The sequence below is a fragment of the Aulonocara sp. 'chitande type north' Nkhata Bay genome, linkage group LG23 (assembly GCF_057382095.1).
Source record: "Aulonocara sp. 'chitande type north' Nkhata Bay isolate Kocher_YH1m ecotype deep benthic linkage group LG23, A_spYH_male_GT1.1, whole genome shotgun sequence".
Taxonomy (NCBI): domain Eukaryota; kingdom Metazoa; phylum Chordata; class Actinopteri; order Cichliformes; family Cichlidae; genus Aulonocara; species Aulonocara sp. 'chitande type north' Nkhata Bay.
In genome coordinates this window covers 26,924,614-26,950,373 of record NC_141365.1, presented here as the reverse complement: position 1 = coordinate 26,950,373, position 25,760 = coordinate 26,924,614, and the positions used below count along the sequence as shown (strand labels likewise).

Below are 25,760 nucleotides of genomic sequence, written 5' to 3'. Positions count from 1 at the left end.
CACTTTCCCCTTTAATTGAGGCACTGGAGACGTTTAGGCGGAGTCGCTTTGTGGTATCAAGTTGCCAGAATTTACACCTGGCAACTACCGGATGTGACGAAAACTTAAAAGCACAACGGTGCCATCAGCTTTGAAAAAAGTAGGCTCACAAAACACACAAAAGTAGCAACATTTTTGTTAAATAAAATGAACAAATGTTTTTTTTAAACTTTCTAAAACCGAACATGTTAACTTTTCTAAAACAATTTCTTCCCCAAGATCCACTAAGAAATGTTTAATTTCTAATTTTAAACTGTTTTCCCCTTATTTCTAAATACTGTACCAATGTGCTTATGGTAACATTTTATTATGTGTTCCTTGAACAGATTACAACATTTTTTAGACTTAATAATTCAAAAACAAAACAAACAGTAAATTATAGAAAAACAAAAATGAACTTTATTCAGTCTTTCATTTAATTGTGAAATTTAATTTAAAGGTTATTATTTTATATTTCTGAGAGGAATTACTCCAAACTATTCAATAATTTAAAAATAAACACAATTTAATAAAACAGAATAAGGTAGCGCATACGCATGAGCTTTATTTTGGAAGTCTCGGCCTGTTGTCGTAGAGGTCCCAATGGCGGGCTTGACCGCGGCGTCTCTGTTTTCTGGACAGGTGGAAGCTCCGGTTTGACGAGCTGCCGTTGTTCTCAATACAAAGACAGGCGGAGACGAGAAAGACCTGAAATTCCCCCCGAATTAAAACATGAACTTATGTCGGAGACTATAAATATTTTACAGAAAATAAAAGCGGTAGTTTGAACGTTTTTTGTGAAAAATGTCCGCAGGAGAAGAGAGAAAATTGAAGAGAAACTGCGCAGTCATAGTTTAATGGGAGCGGTGACCTGAGCAGGTAAGAACATTAGTTTGCGTTGTCGTTAAATTTGTCCTTTATTTTAAATTGAGTCTCGTGAAATACATGTTTAAAACGTTTAATTTAGGTTACATGGTACAAGTCCTGACATTCGGAGACACTTCCTTTGTGTTTAACCGGGTTTAAATGAGCGCCAGCACTTCCTTAGCACTTCCTTAAATTACCCCTTAAACGTTCCGACTTTGGTTTGTTTTATACAATTTAGATAACCCGTAGTTTTGTTTAACATGTCTGACACTTCCGCGGAGACCATCACTGATAGATGGACGGCTTACAAACTGAGGTCTGAGGACCTCCAGAGGTCGTATGTTTGCTGAAATATCTGTATTGGTGACTGCTGCTCAGCTTTCAGTTTTATTGTTGTCACGATACACAAGTGGATCTCAAAGTAAGGCTTAGGGACCGTCAGGGAGTCTAACCTGGCCGTCTTTGTATAAAAACAAAATATCAGCACCTTCAAAGTACATCCACAAACACTGACGTTACACAGGTCGGATTATAGTACCAGGAACTCGTCCATTTAGACTGATTTAATTTGGACATGGGAGAGTGTACAGATTGTTTTAATATATGTGAATACTGTGACACAGAAATATGATGATTTCTTTGCTTTTTACCAATTTGAACGATACTCTACACATTTAGCCCCTTCTAGTATGGATTATATTACCTAGCACCCGTCAGGGCCATTTAAAACACAGAATGAGACTATTTGAACCTTTTATTCTACCTCTGAATGCTTGGATTCACAGTTTTTCTAGCATGTAGACCTCATGACACCATGTCTAGACCATGTACCACTACCTTGGTACTGTTCTAATCTGGATTATCATTCATTACCAAACCGTTTCAATAAATGTTTTGAAAAACAGTTTGACATGTCTGTAACACAAAACATATGATTAAAGAGAGTTTTTTTCTTTTGGCTAGTGGACCACATTAGACTCGATCTAGACCATCACCTGCTGCATTTAGACTCTTTTAATCTATAGATTATGTAATCAAGAAAACATCCAGGAGAGTTTCAAATTCAGATTCTGTGAGACTTTTGTCCCATCTGGAACCAGATTACTTGATAGCTTTTAACCATTTGGTTGTATTTGACACCAGGTGTAGATCAAAAATAACTACATGTTAGAGAACAAAGAGCATAGAAGTAGTGCGAAGGACTTGGTCTGAGTATAGAGTCCATTTGTTAGTGGTCTGAATGATGAGGGCTACTCAGACCATGGCTGGTGAGGTGAGTGTGCAGGGATGGGGTGCGGTGTTAGCTGACAGTCCGAACGTCTTAGGGGAAGAAGCTGTTTGTGAGTCTGGAGGTGTGGGACCTGATTGACTACCAAAGGGCAACCGGTCAAACAGGTGGTGGGTGGGGTGCAGGGGTTACCTCTGATGGTCCTGGCTTTCCCGAGACAGGAGGACCTGGTGATGGTGTACAGGGGTGGCAGAGGGCAGCCATAATCTGGATTATATTACCCAACATAGGTTCAGGTTAGGAGCTCTGTTTAAACCGTAATCCTTAAATTAATATTCCATAATGCTACTCTGAATAGATGGGTTTTTTTTTTAAAGCAGCTTGTCTACAGTATTCAGAACTGCCTAAATGTTCCTCCAGAGGCAGATCTATTTATACCGGTTGTTTGATTTTGGCCACAGTCAGACAAGTATTGTTTTTGGAAAGTCTCCAGAGAACTCAGCCCTTTCACAGAAATACAAAGACATGTCGTGATCAAGGTTTGCTCTTTTTATTGTTTTCTCTCGTAGTCAAACAAGTTATCCACAAATGTTCTTTTTCTGTTTTAAAAATTATTTAATATTAAAACATTTCTCTTAATCTTTCAGGTTATTTCTGGGTGTTATTAGCAGATTTCTGGTATAACTTATATTTTAGCAGAAAACTACTAATGATGTCTCACAGTGAAGTAGTTACAAGATGAATTTAGCCTCATTTGGTTACTCTGGCGTTGCTCTAACCCTCATTTCCTTATCTTCCAGATATGCCAGCCGACGACAAGGTTGCCATCCTGACAGATGATGAGGAGGAGCAGAAGAGGAAGTATGTCCTCGCTGAGCCATTCAACACCCTCTCCATGGCCCAGCAAGAGGATGTCACAGCGCCACCAGGACCCGGCTCTGACATGGCACGTGATCAGGTGGCAGCAGTGGCGGCCTCACAGCCAAATTCCATGGACTGCTGCGAGAGGACGTGCCTCCGCATCAACAGCCACCTCCTCATCTCCAAAGTCTTCTATTTCTTTTTCTATGCCGCCTACGGCTCGCTGCACCCCCTGCTGGCCGTGTATTACAAGCAGCTCGGCATGTCAGCCAGCCGCAGCGGGCTACTCGTCGGCATCCGCTACTTCATTGAATTTTGCAGCGCCCCCTTCTGGGGTGTAGTGGCGGACCGTTTCAAGAAAGGAAAAGTTGTGCTGCTGTTTTCCGTTCTGTGCTGGTTAATGTTCAACTGCGGCATCGGGTTTGTCAAACCTGCGGAAATGATATGTGAGGAAAAGGGAGCTTCTCTCTCCACGCCGCTTCCACCCGTGGTAACGGTCCAGCCTCAGGATAATGTAACACAACCAAGCAACTCCACCAACCACACCAGAAGTCGGCGAAACGTACTGGAGCTGCATGTGGAGCATTCCCACGTGCTCCACAGGCTAGAACGTAGTGTGGATGCCAACATAACCACAACATACTCTCCATTTAATTTACTAAACACCACCCAGCTCGTACCAAACACCACTCTGCAGACCACCACCAGTTCTGCTCCAGCACCTGAGAAAAAGTACCAGATCATCTACAACAGGGACCAGGTGGAGTCCATCTTCCTGCTCATCCTGCTTGTCATCATCGTGGGCGAGTTCTTCAGCGCTCCCGCCGTCACCATCGTGGACACGGTGACCCTGCAGTATCTCGGTAAAGCCCGCGACCGCTATGGCCTGCAGAGGATGTGGGGCTCTCTGGGTTGGGGTCTGGCAATGCTGCTGGTGGGCATCTGGATTGACCACACTCATATCACCGTGGCGATCGAAGGCACTGGTTGCGCTGTGCCCGATTTTCGCCTTCACAACTACCAGCTCGCCTTCATTGTCTTTGGTGTTCTGATGGGTGTGGCGTTGATTGTGGCCACTCAGTTTTACTTTGAGAAAGGCGGTGAATACCAGCAGGAAGTTCCAGAGGTGGTGGAGGACTCGGCGAACACTGACAGGGAGTCAGTCACTTCAGAGCAGACCCCCAGCAACCCCAACACCACCCAGGAGTTCCACTACAGTGACCTCCTCAAGCTGTTGTGCAGCGTGCGCTACAGCTCCGTCCTCTTTGTCGCCTGGTTCATGGGCTTTGGCTACGGCTTCGTCTTCAGCTTCCTGTACTGGCACTTGGAGGACCTGGGCGGGACCACCACGCTCTTTGGGGTCTGCTCCGTCCTCAGCCACATCTCAGAGCTCGCTGCGTATTTCACCAGCCACAAGTTCATCGAGCTCGTGGGACACATCAGGTAAGAGCAAACACTACAAAGCACCAAAGCTGCTCCTACATATACAGAGATTTTCTCATCACACATCAGTTAGTAGCTGGTAGTTGGTCGCTAAAGAGCATCCCAGGTTCCACTTGCCTGGCTAACCGTAATACCACTCTCTCACTGCCAGTGTATCCTTCACTTTCATTGGTTGTTCTTTAGTCGCTTGCTTAAAAATTTTAAAAGGTTTCGCACACTTTGCGTCGTCAGTGGTTGTGTGGCTTGTTGTCATTGACATTTTCTGTTGTATGTTGCTGCTAGCTGCTTCCTGTGTTGATATTCCTTAACCTCCTAAGACCCAAACTCATTCATTGCATGCTTTAATTTTTCTTTGCTATTTGGACTGATTGGGACCTGATGAATGTAAAAACAAAGAATTAGCAGATCTTTTTTTTTTTTTTTTTTTTAACCTAAAATAAATGAGATCCACATATGAAGACATTCGTTATAATTTTGATAGAACAGTGGCAGTATAATGTCCTCGTAAGTGGATATCAGGCCCTTGTAGGGCGACCGTGGCTCAGGGGGTTGGGAATCGCATCTGTAACCGGAAGGTCGAGGGTTCGATCCCTGGGCTCTCTGTCCTAGTCGTTGTGTCCTTGGGCAAGACACTTTACCCTACCGCCTACTGGTGTTGGCCAGAGGGGCCGATGGCGCGATATGGCAGCCTCGCTTCTGTCAGTCTGCCCCAGGGCAGCTGTGGCTACAAGTGTAGCTGCCTCCACCAGTGTATGAATGTGAGAGTGAATGAATAGTGGTATTGTAAAGCGCTTTGGGTGCCTTGAAAAGCGCTATATAAATCCAATCCATTATTATTATTATTATTATTATTATTATTATTATTATTATTATTATTATTATTATTATTATTATTGTAGAGCAAAATTTCGTATTTTGGTCTACACAACCCAAAATGTGATGTCCACATATGTGGCCGCCAGGTCTGAGGAGGTTAAGGCTGCTTGGAGATCACGTTTACTTTGAACTTTTTTCTTTTTTTTCTGACTTTTTTTGTCCCAAATATTTTTGTTTTTGATAATCATGGGAACCAAGACAGAAACATCTGGTAATTAACTAATGAAGTAATGAATTATTTACTAATTATTTATTATCATGCTGTTAGGTTTCACATAGGTGATGTTCCCCCTTAGATACACAGTACTATCTCTCCTTCTGGGCTATTTAAAGAGCCAGTTCATCTGTATTACCATTGCTGGAGCATGAGTTCCTTTTTCCTCGTGTTCAGCTGCCTCTGATCTAACTCTTCCACCATTAAATCAAAGAAATCTGTAAGCTGTTTAAAAAAAAATCCATCTTCTCAAATAAATGACCAAAAACAACTTCCATGCTTTCTTTAAAGACTTTTTAAAAGCAAAAACTCTTGATCAACCGTTTAAACTGTGCATTCATAGCATTAATGGTGGGTCCAAACAGTTCAGTCATCGCCTCGCTGTGTTTGGTGTCAGAGCTGTGACAAGTGAGCGCTCCTCTTTGGGACAATGCGGCCATTGGATTCAGGGTCGGACCCTTCGGGTAGCTTCGACATCTGAGAACAAGGGGTTAGATTTCACAGATCCATCTATGCTGTTGACTTTCAAAGAGCTCTCAAGTCTACGCGAGGTGAAGATGGAGCAAATTTAGCTGAAGTACTTAATAAATACACCTGCTGGGCATGCTGATATTTCTGTTCCTCGCATTAATCAAAAGCCTTGTACGAAGCCACTGATAGTTGGGAGCATGCAGCAATTACTCAGACAAAATGAGGCAGTCGTAGAAGCTAGACAAGGTCTATAATGTAACTGAATAATGAATGATGAGCACCGTTTCTCTGGTGTCAGACGTGGAGTACTTTCTGTTTTACTTTTAGAGGCCTCAAAAGAGAAGAATTTACTCAGCTGTTCACTGGCAAAAAGTGAAAATAGTGGGACTCTAACTGACATGACTGTGACTGTGGTTACCAGACCTCCAGTTAGCAACGAAATTTTTATTCATAATGTTTCAGAGTATTTCTATTCCCCTCAAGGCTGCTGATTATCTTAAACTACACACATTTCACTTTTCCTTTATTTAGAATAACAAAAATACAGCATATAATATAAGTTAGTACATGAGCAAAACACAGGGCATGAAAGTAGTAATGTCTTTGTTACTCCACTGGGAGTTAGAAGATTAAAACTGGGGAATATTTAGACTGATTTAACTTTAAAGTAGAAGCAAAAATATAAATAAACTGAACAGGAATGCTCACTATGAAGAGGTGCTTATGCAAGACATCAGTGGGGATTTTCACACGGACACAGATCAGAAGCTATTTGATTTCAGTGCCTCGGACAGACAAATCGGGCACATCATCGCCATAAATGTCAACAAACAGGGAAAAAAGCAACAATAGGATGAAAAACCATCCAGCTGCTCGCTATCTCAGATTTTAAATGTTGTAACATGTTGTAGAGCAATAGTTTTCAAATTTTTACATCAACATGAGACGAGGAGTAGGAAGCTGATAGAGAGGGAGAGCTTCAGCTGTTTGAGGGTCGGTTTGTCATTTTTCTGATCCAACTCATTCCTCAGATCAGCATCTTCCTCCTTCATACAGTCCTATGACAGATGTCCACGCTTGTAAGCACTTTCCAGAATTGGCGCCTTGGGAACTTCTCCTGGCCACCATACGGCTGCGTTGACGTGACAGACCTTAACTTTCTCTGTGATCACACTGGGGACTTTTAGTTCACTTTCAGAGCTGATGGTAGATTTTTAAGTGACTAGAAGCATTAGCAGAAATGTTTTTGGAAGTCATCTTTGCTTCTTGAAGCTGTGAAGCCTAATACCATTTTCCATGTTTCATTTTAGCCAATCAAAAGCGGCTTGCTGTGTCATTATTTCATTATGTGTAAAATCCAGACACACTGGTTAAATATATTAACAGTAGCTCCTTTCTGTTCATATGCATTGAAACCTTTAGAAATTTTAAAGCAATGAGAACATTTCACCTGTTTTTGAAAGCACCTTTTCACAGAAGACAGTTACAGCCTTTACAGGCCCACAGGCTGTCTGGCTCCTCTTAATCTGCATTAGTGACTCTGTGTGTGTATATTCAGTCTCATGCAAACACGCCCTTCATCTTCCTGTGTTTTCAGGATGTGACTCTGTCTAGTAAGCACACTTCCTGCTTCACTGCAACGTCTGAGCAGCAGCTTCCTCTCTGGTGGTCACTTGCTTTCATTTTAACCGATGAGAGCACGTCAATAAGTGACCTCGGGCTGAAGGTTTAATGTGTTGACCCTTTTAAACCGACCTGTTAGCACAGAGAGACCATCTGCTACTGCTCAGATGGGCTCAGTTTAGCACTTAATGGAGTCCATCTTAGAGGACGGACTGAACTCGCAATGTCCAGAATCTAAAGATGTACTTTCTTGTGAGGATTATCGCAGTTTCCCACCACACCAAATCAGATATATTAGCTTTATGTATTTAATGTTGTTATTTTTAAAGTTTCTGTTCTGTGCTTTGTTGTAACACTTGAAATATTTTGGAGGTTTAGATCATTATCAGACAACAAGGCAGCCTGAAACATCATCACAACTTAATTCATACTTCTTCATTTGAATACTCTTTAGAAGGAGAGGGAGAGAGAGAGAGAAGGAAATGCCGATATTGGGCGCAAAGAGGGTGCTGCAACAAAAACCTCTTTGTAATTGCTTTACTGTGGTTGCCTGTGGTTTGCATGGAAGATGCCGACTTGTCTGCAAAAACTTGCCAACTACTCTCTAAGCGGTCGTGAAGCTGTGAAAAGTATGAAGCGACCCATACAAGGAGTTGTGCCCCTTTGAAATGTTTTTGAAATGCAGACTATTTGGTGTCATCCACGTAACCAAAGCAATCGAAACAAGATTTTTGGTGCAGCGCGCTCTTTATAACTATCCATCCATCCATTCGCGTCCGCTTATCCTTTTCAGGGTTGCGGGGGGCGCTGGAGCCTATCCCAGCTGTCATAGGGCGAGAGGCGGGATACACCCTGGACAGGTCGCCAGTCTGTCGCAGGGCCAACACACAGGGACAGACAACCATTTGCACTCACATTCACTCGCACATTCACACCTATGGGCAATTTGGATTAACCAATTAACCTATCCCCACAAGCTGCATGTCTTTGGACGGTGGGAGGAAGCCGGAGTACCCGGAGAGAACCCACGCAGACACTGGGGAGAACATGCAAACTTTATAACTAGTTTCATAATAAAGGCGGCCAACCAGTTTGGGGATACACATTTTTCCCCATCAGCCAGAGGTTGCCAGGAATGACGGTCCAATCTCTAGGCCTGTGTGGCTGAGGCCTAACAGCTCTCATTCGTTGTTATTATCTTTGGGAAATGCTGACAACACGACCTTTCCCTGTAACGTTGTTTTCAGCGAGAGAGCTTGTCGAGCTCAGTGTTCACACACCCAGAGAACAGAGTGTGTCTGTGTGTTCAGTAACGCTTCAGCTGATGAGCAAACATTAAAATAATCCCGGTGATGAGCGCGATGAACTCGGTGCGTGTTGTGCTGTATTGTTCTCGAAATAGCAGCACAAAGCCTCCTTGATGGGTACGAACAGCACCACAGAAGAAGAACAGAAAGATTAATGAGGCGAACAGTTAAATACAGGCTCGTATAACGAAAATACTTTTTCCTGTTTTTGTAGCAACAAAAAACCACCAGGATAATTCAGTCAGCTGACTTTAAAGACTTTTTACCAGCTTGAGTGTTTGTCAGTTTTTCAGCATTTATGCTCTGTACCATTGGGTCATAACTTCAATATTTATTGCAATAAAGAAACAGTTAAATAGGACAAATTATTTTTGTCTGATACCCAAACTGCAGCAGGTTTGGGTTTAAGAAGAAAGGCAAGCAGATCCAGACGAACTGTTGCTCGTTTTTAGTTACAGGATGAATTTGTTGTCTTTGCTGACGTGGAAAAAAAAGAACAAAGCTTAAACAAAGATTCAAATGATGAACGATTATACTGACTGAAGGTGTGGCCTTATCACAACCAGTTCATCCTAATGGTCATACTTGCAGTAAAACTAAGAATCGGGATGCTTACAGGATAGAAACAGTTGAAGACATTTCTTCAGTCCTTGGAAAGATGTTATTAGGATTTAAAAATGCATATCAGTCTTACCAAACATCACTAAAGCAAAGAAACAACAGCTCAGGATTGAGTTGGTAATTCATTGCAACAAGTCTCATGCTTCTTCTCTTTCCTTCCTTAGAGTGCTGTACATCGGGCTGGCCTGCAACACAGCTCGCTACCTGTACATCTCCTACCTGGAGAACGCCTGGATCGTCCTGCCCATGGAGATCCTTCAAGGTAACCCTTTCTCTGTCAGTGTCTGCAGGGAGTATTAGGACTTCAGGACCCAGAGGACAGGGCAGGCCAGGAAATGGCTTTGTTTGTCCAGCATGGCGCCTTATCAGACAGCGTTTCTCTTCCTACAGTATCGCTGGTTAGCAGAAGGCTGTCAGGGCTGCAGCAGATGACAGAAAGCTGTAAAGTACGAGAAAAAACTGAAGGGAAGGGAAACGGCCCGGATTCTCAACTGCACGATCTGTATTACTGTGTTATTTCCTTTATTGTAGCAGCATTGCAACATACAGAGAGGATATTAACAGAGGTGTTGTCAGAAAGCATGTGCAGGGCACTGCCGGACTTGAAAATAACAGAGAAAAAGTCGTCTTTCTCGGAGTCACAAATCAGTCGAATGCAAACTTGCAAACCATGTGTCACTTTTTTCAGCCCGGATAATGAACGCTGGCTTTTCTGTGCAAGCAGCAGCTTTCTCAAAACAGGGCTGATCAGTTTTAAAAAGGAAAAGACTGATTATATTATGTCATAGGTCCTGTTTATGAGCGGTTTGTTTCCTGTTCGGGAGCTGCTGCGGTTTACAGAACACTTAGCAGTAATCTGTCTTCAGTCTTCACTCAGTCAGTTCAGTTTCAGATTCACAGTTAGTGGAAACTAAAGCCACAGTTAGCAGCAACACGGATTTATGCATACATTTAAAACATTTTTTTTACTAGATATACATTTTGTATTTTTATTTAAGTTTTTTTCCATTTTTTATTTGTATTTTTGTAAATATAATTATTTAAATTGTATTTTTTATTTTGTGTTTTTATGTTTTTTAATTTTCTGTTTTTAATAGTTTTAATATTGATTAGAATATATATAATATTTTTATTATATATTAATTTTATATTTTTTTATATTTATATTCCCATCACACCATATGAATTGGCATCCCAGATTATTAACACTGTATTTCTAATTTATCTTTGACTTTATTTAAGCAATGCAAAGTAAGGTGAGAAATGCAGTGTATACAATAAAACTACAGTGAAGACTTGAGCAGTGAACAGCTGCTCTCTGTGGCTCACTGGTTTGCATGAGACATCCGCCCTGAGAAAACACCTCTGCCTCGGAGAATAAACACGTGAAAGCTGCATCGGGGCTTCAGTTCTGAGTGCTCCACCTGTTGGTCCAGCGTTACGCTGAGTATGACACAATTTCAAAAAGTCTAAAAGTATATTTAGCATTTGCAACACATGTGGTGTAAAAACAGGGAGGGCTGAGGCAGCCTGCTTTTTACCTCGATGCGATTAGCTGGTCTGCAGAGAGGAAGCTGAGGTGAAGAAATAAAACTGTCACTGCAGGTTAATTAAACATATATGTCAGCATTTATTTATTCTCCAGAGTCCACAAATGGTTGACACTTGGCAGTGGAGAAGTAAGGACAAATAATTTAACTTGTGATATTTGATCTTGCAATGCATGAAAAGCCAAATTTTCATAGACTTTTTTTAATTCCACAGTAGAGCAATTCACTTACTCAAGTGCCAGGAAGAAAAAGGTGAATTAGAAATAGATTTAGATAATAGATAACAATAGAAAAATAAATAAGAAAGAATGCAGCAGTCAATATCTGCAGGTTATTGACTCTTGATTGGAGTTTGGAGGCAGCACAGAGAGCCAATCTTTGTCTAAGAGGAGGCTTTAATGTGTGGACATTAATGCTGCGAGGTACACAAATGCATTATAGAGGCAACACTCTGCATGTTTAATATCATACACTCATGCAGGTCTGCTAATATGAATGCTGCTATTAGGGGTGTTAATAGCTTTAATATAGTTTAAATTCTGCATCTGTGCTTTTCAAATGTGCCCTATAGTCCACTAATGAAAGTTATCCAAGCTTCATGACATTGACTTTAAATGTGATGAAATGTTTAAGCAAACTTATTTTCGACTGAAAGTGTTTTTAAGTTGAAAATCTGGCCAATTGTTAAAAAACATAATAATTTCAGAGGCTCTGCCTGTATTTGTTCAACACATGCTGCTGATGTAATGACTCTAAAGCTGAGATGTTGGAGTTAATTGATTACATCAGGATGCTTGAGTTTATTTAGATCCAGATTCAGCTGTGACCCTTTGTATGTCCCTGTTTGTCCTCCAGGTGTGACCCATGCCTCAGTTTGGGCAGCTTGTATCTCCTTCCTGAGCGCCGCGGTCCCGCCGGCTCTCAGGACGTCGGCACAGGGAATTCTGCAGGGCCTGCACCTCGGGCTGGGTCGCGGCTGCGGAGCCATGGTCGGAGGAGTATTCGTCAATTATTTTGGTATGAAACGAGCACGTGAGGCGGAAATTGCCTTGCAGCACACTGGCTAATGTTTAAATGCAGTACCGGTGTAGTGTAAGTTGTTTATTTGAGCTGCTTTAGGGTAGGAAACACAGGAAATATATGAGTTCGCCTTGCTAATGGTTTCTCTGTTTGCTCTGCAGGTGCTGCAGATACGTTCAGAGGAATCGGCATGGCCTCCCTCGTCATCCTCCTCATCTTCTCCTTCATCCAGTGTCTGACCGGAGACACTGAAGGCAAAGGTGGGAAAAATGCATACAAATAAACAAGATCGCAGATATGCACATTAGGCTTGTTTTGTATGTCACTAAGTAGATTGCAGGTTTATAGTGTCTGCAATATTTAGAAAACTAAAGCATTAACTAATCTTGTCTAATAAGAAGTGTAAGAACACAGCATAATAATCACCTTCTAAAAGGAAATTGATGAAAAGTAGCTCCATAGTGTTGAGGTGTACAGATTTGCCTAACAAGTGAAAGATTCCTGGTTTGATCCCAGGAGGAAACACTAATGCCTTGACCTTAGCCCCTTGTGGATAAAGGAGCAGCTTAAAAATTAAAGCTGAAACTATGTGATCCGCAGTAAACAAAAGCTGTGCTTCCTGTTGATATTTTGAGCCGGATGTTGAATCACGGCTGGTCATGTTTCCACTGCTTTTGCTGGGTTTGTCCCTTGGGGTTGGGTCTAAGTGTGTCAGGATGTTCATGAGTGACGTGGATTGGTGCAGTTTTACAGATAATGTGGTAATGAGAGGGCTTTGATCGAGAGGAAAGTTCCTGATTTACCAGTAGGTCTACATTCTAACCCTCACCGGTGGTCATGAGCTCTGGAGAGTGGAGGAAAAACTGGAAAAGTATGTCTGGAATACCCTGCTCTAGATTAGCAGAACAAACTGTTTTAACTGATGCTTTTGCTGTGACATGATACACATTCAGATCCTTAAAATCTATATTTTTGTGCCCGTCGTTTTGTGTTTCTTCCCTCTGCACCTTCTTCCAGAGGACAAAATGCTAGCAGAGAACATCCCTGTGCCCTCCAGTCCAGTCCCGATCGCCACCATCGACCTGGTGCAGAGTCACGCACCCGACGGCAGCCCGGCCCCAGTGCGACAGGCTCCCTTGTTGCCAGTAAGGAAGACTAAACATCAGGAGGATCAGGAGGACCCGAACAGGCCGGCTTGGATGCTTTCCGGTGCCCCCTGGGTCACCATTGCCTTCGCCTTTGTCCAGATCAAAGAGATGATCAGCCTGGCAAAGAACAGCACTCGAGACCCTCACCCACTGCAGGTGAACAGACAGTAGCCAAGCAGAGTTTTAGTCATGAGCACATGAAAAGAAAAGCAAAAATCTGATTTAGGAGATAAAAATGTGAGAACTGGTCATTTCGGAAGACTTACAGTAATGTTATGTTTGGTTCAAGTTGTGGGAATATTAAACTGGGACTCTCCTGAATAGTTTTCTGTCTTCTGCAGTCAATTTAATACAGTTTTATTTGTAGAGCGCCATATCGCAGTATCGGGGGCCTCAAGGTACTTTATACTGACAGAATCTAAAAGCCGCAGCACGTCTGTCACTCTCTGAAGCCTCAGTATAGAGGCTTCAGAGAGTGTATAGATTTTTAGCTCAGTCTTTTTAGGAAAGACGAAGCAAAAAGGGTCGGAAAAGTGGCTAAATGTAGCGACAGCTCTGTCAGCAGTGAGGTGAGCTGAAGCGTTTAGATTTCCACATTAAAGAAAAACTAAAATCAGTGATTGCATAGTTGAGAATTTGACATCCATATAACAAATATGTGTTTCCCAGAGAATTGGATCATTTTTGTTGCGATGGTGAGGCAGGATCTGCGTGTAGATGTTAAACACTTTGTTAAATTAGTTAGTAAATGATACCGTTTTTAATTAGTGATAATAAATAGTGGAGCACCAATCAGCTGCTGCTGTAGTCTTCATTTCATGGACGTACTCCATCTCCAGTGCAGCTGGTGATGCTAGTCCTTGTTCTGTCAAGCTGGAGGTCAGCCCCACACATCCCAGAAGGTGGAGTTTCAGTTAGAATAAGCAGGGAATAAAACCTGAGACAACTCTATGCCACAGCAGCAACCTGACCTGGTTGACCCGGACTTTCAAAGTAAGAGTGAAGTCATTGTGCGCTGAATCAAACATGATAAATGTATTAGTGTGTACACGAGGGGTGATCAGAAAGTTCTGAGAGCAGATACCTGAATATCAAAAGCCTCACCTGATTTTATCTTCAGCTGATCTCTAATCAGATCAGACTTGAGTTCTCAGACTGTTTTCAGTGTAGCTGCTTTTTACAGAAGGGCCTGTTACGTCCGTGTGTACTTGTGGCTCTGTAATGTGAGCTGGATGTCCTCCACTGCATCAGAACACTGATCCTTCAACTTTGTGCATTTCCCAAAACTGGAACTAAAGTCACAGGGAGGCAAACCTGGTACACGGGGCAGGAGGTGAGCGAGACCTGTGTTCAGTGCAGTGGCAGTCGGCATTGGGAGCGACCTGCGTGGTTGTCCTACGCAGAGCTTTACAGACAATCATCTGTGTTGTAGCTATGCATTATCACCAGCAGCTTTCTCAAAATATGTTGAACAACCAGTAATCTGGGCTACTTAAGCTGCTGTTACTGCTGTTCTTTAGCTTAGAGCCATTCCCAAGTTTATTTTGGGCTGATGGTTTGTTCCATATTACGTTCCTTCCAACTAATGGTGGGATATACAAGCAGTTCAAGATCAAAAATAAGTCGACTCTTGATTGGAGTTTGGAGGCAGCACAGAGAAGCCAGTCTTTGTCTAAGAGGAGGCTTTAATGTGTGAACATTAATGCTGCGAGGTACACAAATGCATTATAGAGGCAACACTCTGCATGTTTAATATCGTACACTCATGCAGGTCTGCTAATATGAATGCTGCTATTAGGGGTGTTAATAGCTTTAATATAGTTTAAATTCTGCATCTGTGCTTTTCAAATGTGCCCTATAGTCCACTAATGAAAGTTATCCAAGCTTCATGACATTGACTTTAAATGTTGTGATGAAATGTTTAAACAAACTTATTTTCGACTGAAAGTGTTTTTAACAGCTAAACACAGGTTAAAAAGTCCAAAAGAAATCTGAGCAGAAAAATTGGGTTTCAATTTTAGGATCGATCTCAAATGGTTTGATCCTCAAGAATGAAACCAAAAGGATTGTCATTATCATCCAAATCAGCCTGTTAAAGTGCATCTGAGCCTACAGCAGGCATATTCAAAGTAGTTTAACTGAAGTAACCTAACAGTTGGACATGGGTGTCTGTATGAAACCAGCAACTGGCTGTCAAATAAAACAAAGAAAGTATAATCCAGCAGTTTTTCAGCAGTGCTTATTATTAATTTTCACATTGACCTGGAGGGTCAAGAAAATACAAAACTAAAACTACACCTTTTAATTATTATTTTTTTAATTGAGCTTAGTCTTTTCTTAACTACATTAAACTATCTTAGCTTCAACTTCTTTTATGTCCTGTTCCCTGATTTTCTTCAGACTTCTGCAGCTCGTCTCCTCAGAGTTTATGAATTCTTATAGAATTAACTTGTATAAAAAATTTTAACAGTGCAAATTTCAAAACTATATTTTCTGTATATCGGTTTACATGTTTAAAAACTCACAAGAACCCAAAAGTCTGAAGCCTGTCAGAGCTTCTTGTGCTGATTATTTTATTTATTCATGTTTTGTTTTTTTTCATGTTTCTTCCCCTCACGGGTGATCTTTGCTCCTGTTCTAGCACATTTTCAAACCTACAGCATCTTATCTGCATGATTTATCATCACCATCTGCTATACCCTGTTGTTTTTGTGAGAACTGAACACAGTCCTTAACTCAACATAGCCAAACGCCAGCGTTAATGCTTCTAAACTGATGACTTTTAAGCTGAAAACTGCCCGAGACCTGGCATTCATTATTAGATGCAATCCGGGTCAGCCCGAGGCACGAGTTGCTTTTTGTAGTGTGTAAGTGGTCAGACTGTGACTTTCAGGAAGAGATCTAAAAATAGCAGCCAGCCTGTCTGGTTAAAAGAGGATATTCCTGATGAGGAATTTACTGGCGATCCAAACAGGAGTAAAAACAAATCAGACTGATCGACAAGTATAAAAATAAGAAAACGGTTAGAAGTGAGCTCTGTCAGTTATAGACATCAGCACGATTTAAATCAGGGCAGGCTTTTGATTTGTGGACATTTTACACGGTGTGTAATTTTTTTTTAATAGCCACATGCCGCTGTAGCTGCTGTATTACGAGGCGTTGTGTAATAGTAACTCACTGTTTCCATCTGTTGTGTCTGAAATGTCTCTTCTTCATGCTTTAACTCATTAATCTGACACTTCCTCCTGACTGGCTGCCCACACACACTGAAGAAAGGTGAGATGGTGTTGCGTGCAAAGGTTGATGGAAAACTACTGTGTGTGTGCGTCTGTGAGGTGGGGGTGTAGTTCAGGATTTTCTGTGTGTGTTTTCTCATGCATGGGGTGATAACAGTGACTCAGGCATACCTGTGTATGTGTGGGCGTGTACATGCATGTACGTCTTTGTGTGTCTGTGAACCGCCCACACCTGACTCTTGACATCATGTGATGCGCTTACATGTATGGGTTTCTCCCCGGTGATGTCACCTCCAACCCCACCCTCTGGGGGTGGGGCCTGAGGTCTGCTTTTGTGGCCGGGAGCTGATCTGAGCTTTACCCCTGACTGATGAGGTATTTAGATAATCTGTGCTCGGTAAAGCAGCTACTTCAGTCTTTTGTTGCTTTGATGGCACTACTGGTGTCTGCAGAATTTCCCAAAACAATATATTCTGTTTTTAAATATAATATATCTTTAAAACACAACTGTTATAGACTTTCTGGCCAAAACGCATTTAATAATTTTCATAGTTAAAAAATACTTATATCATTTTCTTTGCTGAGAAAAGAAGATGATATGCATAAAATAATGTGTTTATAAAAATCGCATGCTTATTTTCTTAACGTTGGTGCATTTTCACTCACATACTGTTTTAGCAATTTAGACTTTTTATTGTGTGACCATAAAAGTAGGTAAAAATGTGACCTGCCAAAGTATCGCAGATGCAAATGAGCTTTAAGCTAACTCTAGTACAGTAGCTCAAATAACATTTATGTTAGTATTGTACACAGTCCCTTTCAAATAAAAATAATGAAAAAAATAACCTAAATATCACCTGTTTGTTTTGGGACTCAATGTTGGCATCTTGGCCAAACAGTGAAACACTGCGTTCTCAACTAATGCTAACAAGCTTTTATTACCATAGACTATATGGGTGCATCACACAACCTGTTAATTGTGCTAAGTGACAGACTAATTGGAATATAACTCACCAAAACCACAGCATAAACTACTTGGATGTGCTGTCTCTAACTTTAGTATCCAGATAGATGAGTTATAAAAACAAATCACCATGCATACAGTTTTTATGAAGAATTATACTATCCAAAAGAGGGGGGGAAACAGAATTAAATGTATCCCATTTCCTTGTTGCGATTACACCACAATAACTGTGTAATGTTTAAGTTAATAATTACAATTGCAGATAAAATGATGTAATGTTTGCTATGGGAAAAATGAGCATATCTTCTTTTTTTTTTTCCATAATGTAGCAGCCGTGCAAGCAAATAAATCAGATTTTGTGAGTCTTATTTAATCAATTTGATCTGAAGATTAAATATGACTCGTAGCTGCACTTTGCTCTGAGTTTAGTTTAAACACAGTAAAATAATAAAAAAAATAAAAGCCATGCTGAGCAGTAAATCCCCTATAAGGGGATAAAACACAAGATTTTCATTAAAGCTGCTTTCATCCTACAATTTTCAAATGTAGGATGAAAATTATAACAGCTTTTGTATCACTAAATTCAATTTTAACAGTTAAAATATTTTTACAAACAGATATAAACAAAAAAAAAATCTGTAAAACTGCAAAAAAAAAAAACACCCACATCTGCGAAAACAAACACCAATGATGTTAAAAATAATGGAAACATATGGTGGACATATATTTACTTTATAATGAAAAGCTAGCTTTGTTTAATATTTTGATCCTTTTTTTTAATGCAGTTAAATTTCTTCATTTTCGTATCCTCACCGGCTTTTAGGGAGATTTAAAGCTCCTACTTCTAATCATTTTTCCACAATATTTACTATCATATGACAGCATTTCATTAAATTTTCTTAATCTGTCCTTGATAAATTTAAGTTACATTAAACCTGTGTGCAGTATTCAGTGGCTGTGTGATCGCAGCTGCTTCTTATGACGAAGGGCTAGCATTTTTAGTTACAAGTCAATGTCTTTTTTACAAGTTAAATAGTGTGGGAGTGAGAGTCTGTTTGCAATACTGGAGTTATGAAACTGTAAAACACTGCAGTAAGCTCTGGGAGTAAACACAAGCTCACATCTAGGAGCCACTTTTGTCGTTTTTGTACAATAACTTCAGGCTATTTAATGAAGTTACGTATACTATGACTATTTGGTGATTACAGGCCTTCAATATACATACAGATGCACAATTTGTAATACATTCAAGTAAATGAGATTTACTTATTTAAAAAAACATTTATGCCCTTTTTAAAAACTGAAGCCAAATCAATTTTACATCCACAGCCAAAAATCTGATCTCATGGAAAAGCATCATCTGTAGTTAAATGACAACATTCTAATGTGTGTCCAGCAGAGGAACAGGAACCAGAACTGGTATCCTGGAGGTTCGATCTGTTTTCCAATGATTTAACAGAGAAAATATCAAAAAGACCCTTTAAAGTTTCGGGTGAACTTTAAAGGGTCTTTAGCATCTGAAGGGTCTCATTTTTACCTACATTTTGGTACCAGACCCATCTTCTAGTTTTTTTTCCTCCTGGGTCAGAATAAATGTCTAATGTAGTCATATTTGAACACACTGAGCATTGCTTATGGCTCTAAAATGTAGAAACAACATCAATAATGACATGTTCTATATAATAGTTTTAACATCACTCGAGAAACTCATCGAGGTTGAAATTTGGTTCAAATCTTTAAAATTCAAGCACAGAGGTGTCGTTGCAGTCGTGCAGCCTCACTAACAGTGTGGGAAATCTTTTTATTCATTAACCACCGACAAACACATTCAGACTGCACCGATGTTGCCGTCCAGCCTGAACCGTGCAGGCTCCTTAGAGCGCCTGGAACAGAGCCAGGACGAGAGAGCTGAGGTCTGAAGATGACCTGGAGGCAGTCAGAGTAGCAGAGGAAGTTCAGGGAAGGTTACCCAATTCTTAAATACTTGTCATAGTTAACATGTTATGTAAACAGCTAGTGTTAGCATTAGCACCCTTGTATCCATGTCTTTGTTGGCTAGTAACAGCTCAGGCAGGTTTTTCCTGCTAGCATTTTGTTGGAAGCAGTTAGACATGATCTAGCAGATGTAACCTAAACTGTTGTTCGGCAATTGTGCCACATGTTCAACTGGCTTCTTGCCAGCCGCCCTCAATGTTTTTGTTTCTCATGTTGCTAGGTGCATAATGAGCGGGCGGTGGCTGAGTACGAGGCGGTGGCAACTTCGCACAGAAACTCGAGCGATGACGGCGCACACCCGCCGAAATCCACCACGGAAACTCCCACGCAAGCAGACACCGCCCACACCTCACACACAGACTCTGACAAAGACCAAACGCACCCTGCGTCAGACGGAGGAGCGCCCAAAGACAATACGGTCTTCACAGAAGAAAACCCACATTGAGTGTTCATTTAAAAACTATTGAATGCACACACAGAGGGCTTTAACCCCAGTGTGTTTCATTACTGCAAAGTGACCTGTCTAAACAAGTTCATCTGTCCTCTAGTTCAGTGTTAAAATCCTATTGTGTGGTGAAGTGATTCCTCTGCAGTTTATAAACACTGTGTCCAGATTATTCTAAAAGCTAGTGTAGTGTGTACATATGATTGTGAAATGGGGGATTATCCTTGAATACTGGAAGCAAGCTGGGAATGGTTTAATTCTAGAGGTGGAGTGGTTTCTAAACTTCATTAATGGATGGTTTTTGCAGCAGGTTTGAAACTGATCTCTGCGCACTGCAACACCTTCCAGTGGACTGTGAAGGAAATTCCTTCATTTGTAAATGTGCCTCTTGATATGTTATTTAACTTAATTTACGTTTAAAATGGGAAGAAAACTGTTGAAGTGTTTTTAAAAGAAGTAATGATACAACGTGCAGCTTTGACTGGACGACAGCACAAATGACTTCATGGGATTTTAACTTGTGGCAGGGATTTTTTTTTTGTTTTGTTTTGTTAATTCTACTGTAATACAAGAGTTCTCAATCTGAATGTGCCGTAGATCATTTTCATGGCCACGCTTCGAATGTGTGGAGCTAAATTCACAATAAAAGCCTCTCAGTTGTGTCTGGCTGAGTGCTTTTAATTTGAAGCAGCAGCATAAGTAACTAACCGTGAAAACTACCACATACTGAATGAGAAATACAGCAAACAGAAAAGCTTTACAACAAGTTTAAATTCAACCTGTGATTACTTAGTATACAAATGAAATCAGAAACATTTTTTTTAATGCACATAAAACGGAGGCTATCTTTTCTACTGAGGGCCTGCTTTTCTAAAAATCAGTGTTTATTTTTTTCTTGGGGAAGTTTAACCCATTTAAGTTAATGTATCATTTTAATGTTTCTCTAAAAGTTAACTGTCTGTTGTTCTGGAGCTCTTTCTACGATCCCCAAAGATTTCTGTAATTTAAAAAAATGTCACCTTTCTCTTCCCTCCTCATAGAAATGACCTCTCCTTTCTCCTTTTCTTTGTAGAGTCATGATGAGGCACAACAATGTAAATTTAGAGGTAAATAACAAACAGTAAATTATACATTACATGTGCACACTTTCACCAAAGTTTTGTCTTTTTTTTTTTGTGTGTTCTTCCCCTACGTTTCCACTGTTGCACAAAAAAAGGAAACCGAAATAAAACAGTTGCATAAAATAATGAATCAAATTGCAAATACTGCAAATATATTGGTGAAAAAGTGCATAAAAATCAGGCAAATCTAGTTGCAGTAAAAATAAAAAGTTTATTAAAGAGAATAAATAAATTAGATTTTTACTGATTTTCTAATACTTTGGTGATAAAAATTTGAAATAATAATAATACGCACAGCCTGTGACGGCACACCTTCACAGTGCGTGAGTAAAAATTAATTTGTGAAATTTCTTGAAGATATAGATGATTTCTCCTGTGAGAACTTCTCTGATTCTGACATGAAAATAATAAACTGGTGCTTATTAAAATTGGGTTTAATTCATTCAAGCATAAAATGAGTGTAGACAGTCTGTAACCATAACTGTACAATAAGAATGATTCAGGTTAATGCAAAGGCAACCACATGAAATATAATTACAGTTCAGGTAGTTAATGGCACCGTATTATTCGCAAGATTATCATGTGTGGTGTTAACACAATCTCCATATTTCATGTCTCAAATGTCGCGGGAATAAAGCGAATAACCGAGACATAAAAGAAAACCAGAACGAGCTCCGTCACGTTCAGGGGGATGGTAAATTAGTTTGCCCCTCATATGACAGTTGACACTGATATAGCTATAATGTGGTTAGAAGAACTATCTGAAAAACTGTTTATTACAAAAACAAGTACTGTTGGTTGTTAATGTATTTTTTACATAAGCTTACAATAATTTGGTTACATCTGTGGTCTGTCTGTTGGGAATCGCTGTAATACTTAAAACTGTATTTTTCAAATTCCTTAAATACATTTAATTTATTTTTTTCAGTGCCGTTTCAGGTTGTGGGTACCTTAAAAATGGACAGAGCTGGAAATGGGAAGAATATTTTCATTCTTGGACTCTACTAGAGTAGCTTTGTATGATTCACAGTTCAAAATAATCCGTATTTATCTTAAAATGGGTCTCACTTCATCCCTTTGACCAGCCTGGGAATACACTGCACTCACTTAAGCGCTTTGATTCCAGCAGACGTGTTTCAGAAGTGTCTCTATGCTCGGGCGTAGAAATCAGATAAAGTTTCAAAATAAAAGACCCAGAAGATTACATTTCTAAAACACTCCTGATGTGATTTGAAGGCATTGCAGCATCCCACACTCAAACCTAGTGTATCCCCAGTAGGGATGACAATATGTAAGGACGTCTGCTCTTACTGATATCATAAAGAGCAAAAGAACTGATAAGATGGCGTTTGGAGTTTGCGGCTCAAAAGGGTTGCTTGTACATACGTTTTGTCCATGTTTAACGTGGGTTTTGGCCACTGGAACAGAAGATGGATGCAAAAATGTAGGAAAAGCAGATTTGGTCCACATAAAGACGTTACATCCTCTACCTTTGTTGCTCCTTGACAAATCAGATTGTTGAAGTCTCGTGGGAGGAACTGCTGAGTCTGTTAATTCTCGTCAGAGCTCACTGAAGGAGCTGTGATGAAGAAGTGCCTCTTCTTAATCATCATTATTATTCTAACTTCTTATGATGCGATGTTGAGCAAAGACCCCTTTACTGTGCTACACTACACTGCCAACAGCTGACACGCTCTCTGCTTCCTGTCTTTTATTTTCATGCCAAATAGTTTTCAGTATTGAGTGTTTTTGTGCCGTATGTGTAGGAAAGCCTTAAAGACGAAGCTATTCGATGTACTGTAATGATGTGCGGTCAATTAAAGGACTTTTGGAAAAGGCCAATATCACTCCTTTATTACAGTAATCATCCAGTTTTAATTAACTTGATGTAAATGAGTGTGTAAATGAGTAGCCTTATATTGCTTTTCTTTCACAGGTGTGTTTGGTGTTGAGTAATTTGAAATATTCTGGGGTATTTTTAATGTATATGAACTGCACTGAAAAAAAACCAGATATGAGAATAAGCCCCAAATTTCTCTAAAGACACAAACTGGAGAGTGAGTCAAATTGTGAATGTCTGTTAAGTTAGGAGCCTTTTAAGAAAATACTTAAATGACTCATAGGTCAGTGTTAAACGGCTTAACAATCAACAAGTCATTTCTCTGAAACTGGTCGGGTAAAAGGACTGGACTGAAAATAAGTGAAAAGCAGCCAATGTCCAAAGAATAACTTTAAAAGACCACCGGAAAGTCTCGAGAGCCATTGCTCAAGGCCGCTTTAAAAAAAACAATGACAGGAAAGTCAGAGTATAAAGAAATGAGGGGTGGCTCAAGACTTTTGCACAGCACTATAACTCCACCAGTAAATCAAAGCTTACACCTCCCCTTTGCTCATGAACAAGACCCAACGATACAAAAACTCCTCGTCTTGCGAAAGCAACTAATCCCAACCTACATTTTGATGAAGCCAGAAAGACCACATCACCTGAAAAACCAAACATTCCTCTAAGGAGCATGCCTTAATGTGGCTAAAATTAGTGCAATTTTTATCGCAGTAGGTTTCACGTAAGTAAAAGTAGAAACGTTTATTCAGAAATCTACTCCAGTAAAAAGTACCCCAAAGGTAAAAGGCCACATGATTCCAGTGTAATCTATATGACTATTTTTCTATTGAAATGAGGGGTGTTGTGATTGATTTAAATACTTTAATGTTTCATAGTTCATCTGTGCAAGTGTGCAGCATTCACACTGAGGTATTTCTGCACTGGTGCTCAGCGTTTGTGTGCAGCCACTTGATGGCAGTAGTGCTCTGGTGCATTTACAGAGTCTTAAATGGACTCTGCCAGCCTCTATATGTGTGTGGAGGGTTATTGAGGTCGTGGTGCGCCTGCTACTGATGGGTGTGTGTGGGAGGACAGTAATAGGCTTCCTCAAAAACTAGACTATGTGCTGTTGTTAAAAAAAAAAAGGAAAGGAAAGGAAGAAAAAAAGAAATAATAAAATCAAAACCCGTCTTGGCACGCTCAGCCTGTCTGATATCCGTGGAGAAATTTCATCAGCCCCGGTGCTGTTGATGCTGTTGTTGTTGTTTTGTCTTGCGTGGTCCTTAATAATGAACAGTATAATGGTGTTGTTTTTCTTCTGAGGTGTCATGACCGCGAGCTGCAGAACAATGCCACACATTTTAATTCAAATGGCGCGGAAGGTCGAGAAGAGGCCGGCTTTTCTGTTCCCTGACATGTCTCTGGAAATTGCAGGGAATTACTGCAGCGCTGACCTGCAGACGTTTCCAATTAGTTGAACAAAGAGAGTCGTGCATGTTGGTCATTACTGCATCTTGCAACTTGATTATTTGACTAATGGGAGGAGGGGGTAAAAATGCAAATAAATGCTGCCAGTTTTTAGTTTTGGTACCCAAAAGCCACATTAAAACACATTTTGCTGTAAACTAACAGCTTTCTCCTAATTTTCAGGAGTCAAATAAGGCCCTCACACCCCGAAGGTCATTTTTCACCGCCTCACCATCTTAGCATCTTTCTTTTTCCCCTAACCTGCTCCTTTGCTCTTGCTTTGTTCCCTTTAAGCTGAAGAACAAAAGCTAATGTTAATGTACATGCTACAGAGCCTCATCCAGAGCCTATTTTCTTCATTGTACCAATTACCATTGATATTAAAGAGCATTCAGTCCTGGCCAGCTGCTGCCCAGATACAACCTGAAGCTATTTTTAGTTCCCTCGCCTCACTGTGCCGTGACAGAGAGGCGAGACAGACACCCTGAGGAGGAACTGTTGAGTCAAGGTGACGACGGCGCCCGATGTCCATCGAGACTCCTTGAGGGACAAGTGCGCGGTCGAGGGTTGCAAATACAGCTACAAGCCTTCAGTAACCCTAACCCTGTGCTATCAGTACAATAGTAGTAAAAATATTGTCCTTCTTTTTATTTTCTTTTATTTTTCTGTAAAACACAGAGGTAGGGGTTAGGATTACTGTTGCGTCTCATTATTATGACGACTCCAGAGGGTTAAAGGAGGTTTCCCGGACACATGAATCGAGTTTTGAGCCTCAAAATCTTCTGAAAAGTTCTGGCTTAAATAAACCCGAGTTTAAAAACGAGATCAAAGTGCAGTCTATCCCTAACCCTGAGTGTTGGTGAGAAGCAAAAAAAAGAGAGAAAAGGTTATGTGTCCCCTGATTGCCAAGCAATTTTAAAAGAACCATAAATAAATAAAATCATGTCAGGGTTAGAAAAGATGGTGACTTAGACCTCATGGGATTAAGCATGAACACATTAACCCATAATCTTTGTTGTTCCAGTCCCTTGACTTTCTTGATTTTTGTGGTTGGAAACCATCAGCAGTTTGATTTGTGAGACATGCATCATATGATGTCATCAGAGACTGAATACTGTTTTGAAAATCGCAGTGAAGAAAGTAATGAGAGGATGAGTCACGCTGGCTGTCATTGCTTTAATTTAGGTTTCTTTTTCTCCCCTTTTTCTGCTCTCATATTCTAGTTTCCAGCATTTTAAAATCTGAAGTGTGTGCAGCCAGTGTCCTCCCAGCCTCTTTAAGAGACCATGGACAAATACCCAGTCCTGAAATTTGAGGGTTGCAAATACATTTAGTGCCTCTAACCCTGAGCTATCAGAATTTATGGTTTAGTGTTTGGGTGAGCGTTGCTTCTCATCATTATGATGATTTTACCAAGGAAGCTTACCAGGCTCTCGAAAGTGGTTTTAAGACCCCCATAGAAA

General features: G+C 40.5%; 1 protein-coding gene across 2 annotated transcripts; it reads left to right on the top strand.

The window, feature by feature from the left end:
• The first annotated feature begins 610 nt into the window (after positions 1–610).
• Positions 611–21,043, top strand: LOC147302005 (major facilitator superfamily domain-containing protein 6-like). 2 transcript variants are annotated; one of them, XR_015127123.1, is made up of 7 exons: positions 611–897; positions 2,914–4,417; positions 9,694–9,791; positions 11,935–12,096; positions 12,261–12,359; positions 13,117–16,858; positions 19,663–19,797. XR_015127123.1 is itself a non-coding variant. In XM_086282503.1 (7 exons), exons 2-7 carry the CDS (start codon positions 2,916–2,918, stop codon positions 19,885–19,887), a joined length of 2,373 nt encoding a protein of 790 aa, XP_086138629.1. In that variant the 5' UTR covers positions 611–897; positions 2,914–2,915; the 3' UTR covers positions 19,888–21,043. The 2 variants fall into 2 exon arrangements, 1 of the variants encoding a protein (XP_086138629.1); XM_086282503.1 differs by having other exon boundaries at positions 13,117–13,403; positions 19,663–21,043.
• Positions 21,044–25,760: the final 4,717 nt, after the last annotated feature.

Coding starts and splice junctions, on each gene's coding strand:
- LOC147302005 (XM_086282503.1), top strand. CDS start 2,916: ATGCCAGCCGACGACAAGGTTGCCATCCTGACAGATGATGAGGAGGAG. Junction 4,418..9,693: donor GAGCTCGTGGGACACATCAG/GTAAGAGCAAAC, acceptor TTCCTTCCTTAG/AGTGCTGTACATCGGGCTGG. Junction 13,404..19,662: donor GAGACCCTCACCCACTGCAG/GTGAACAGACAG, acceptor TCATGTTGCTAG/GTGCATAATGAGCGGGCGGT.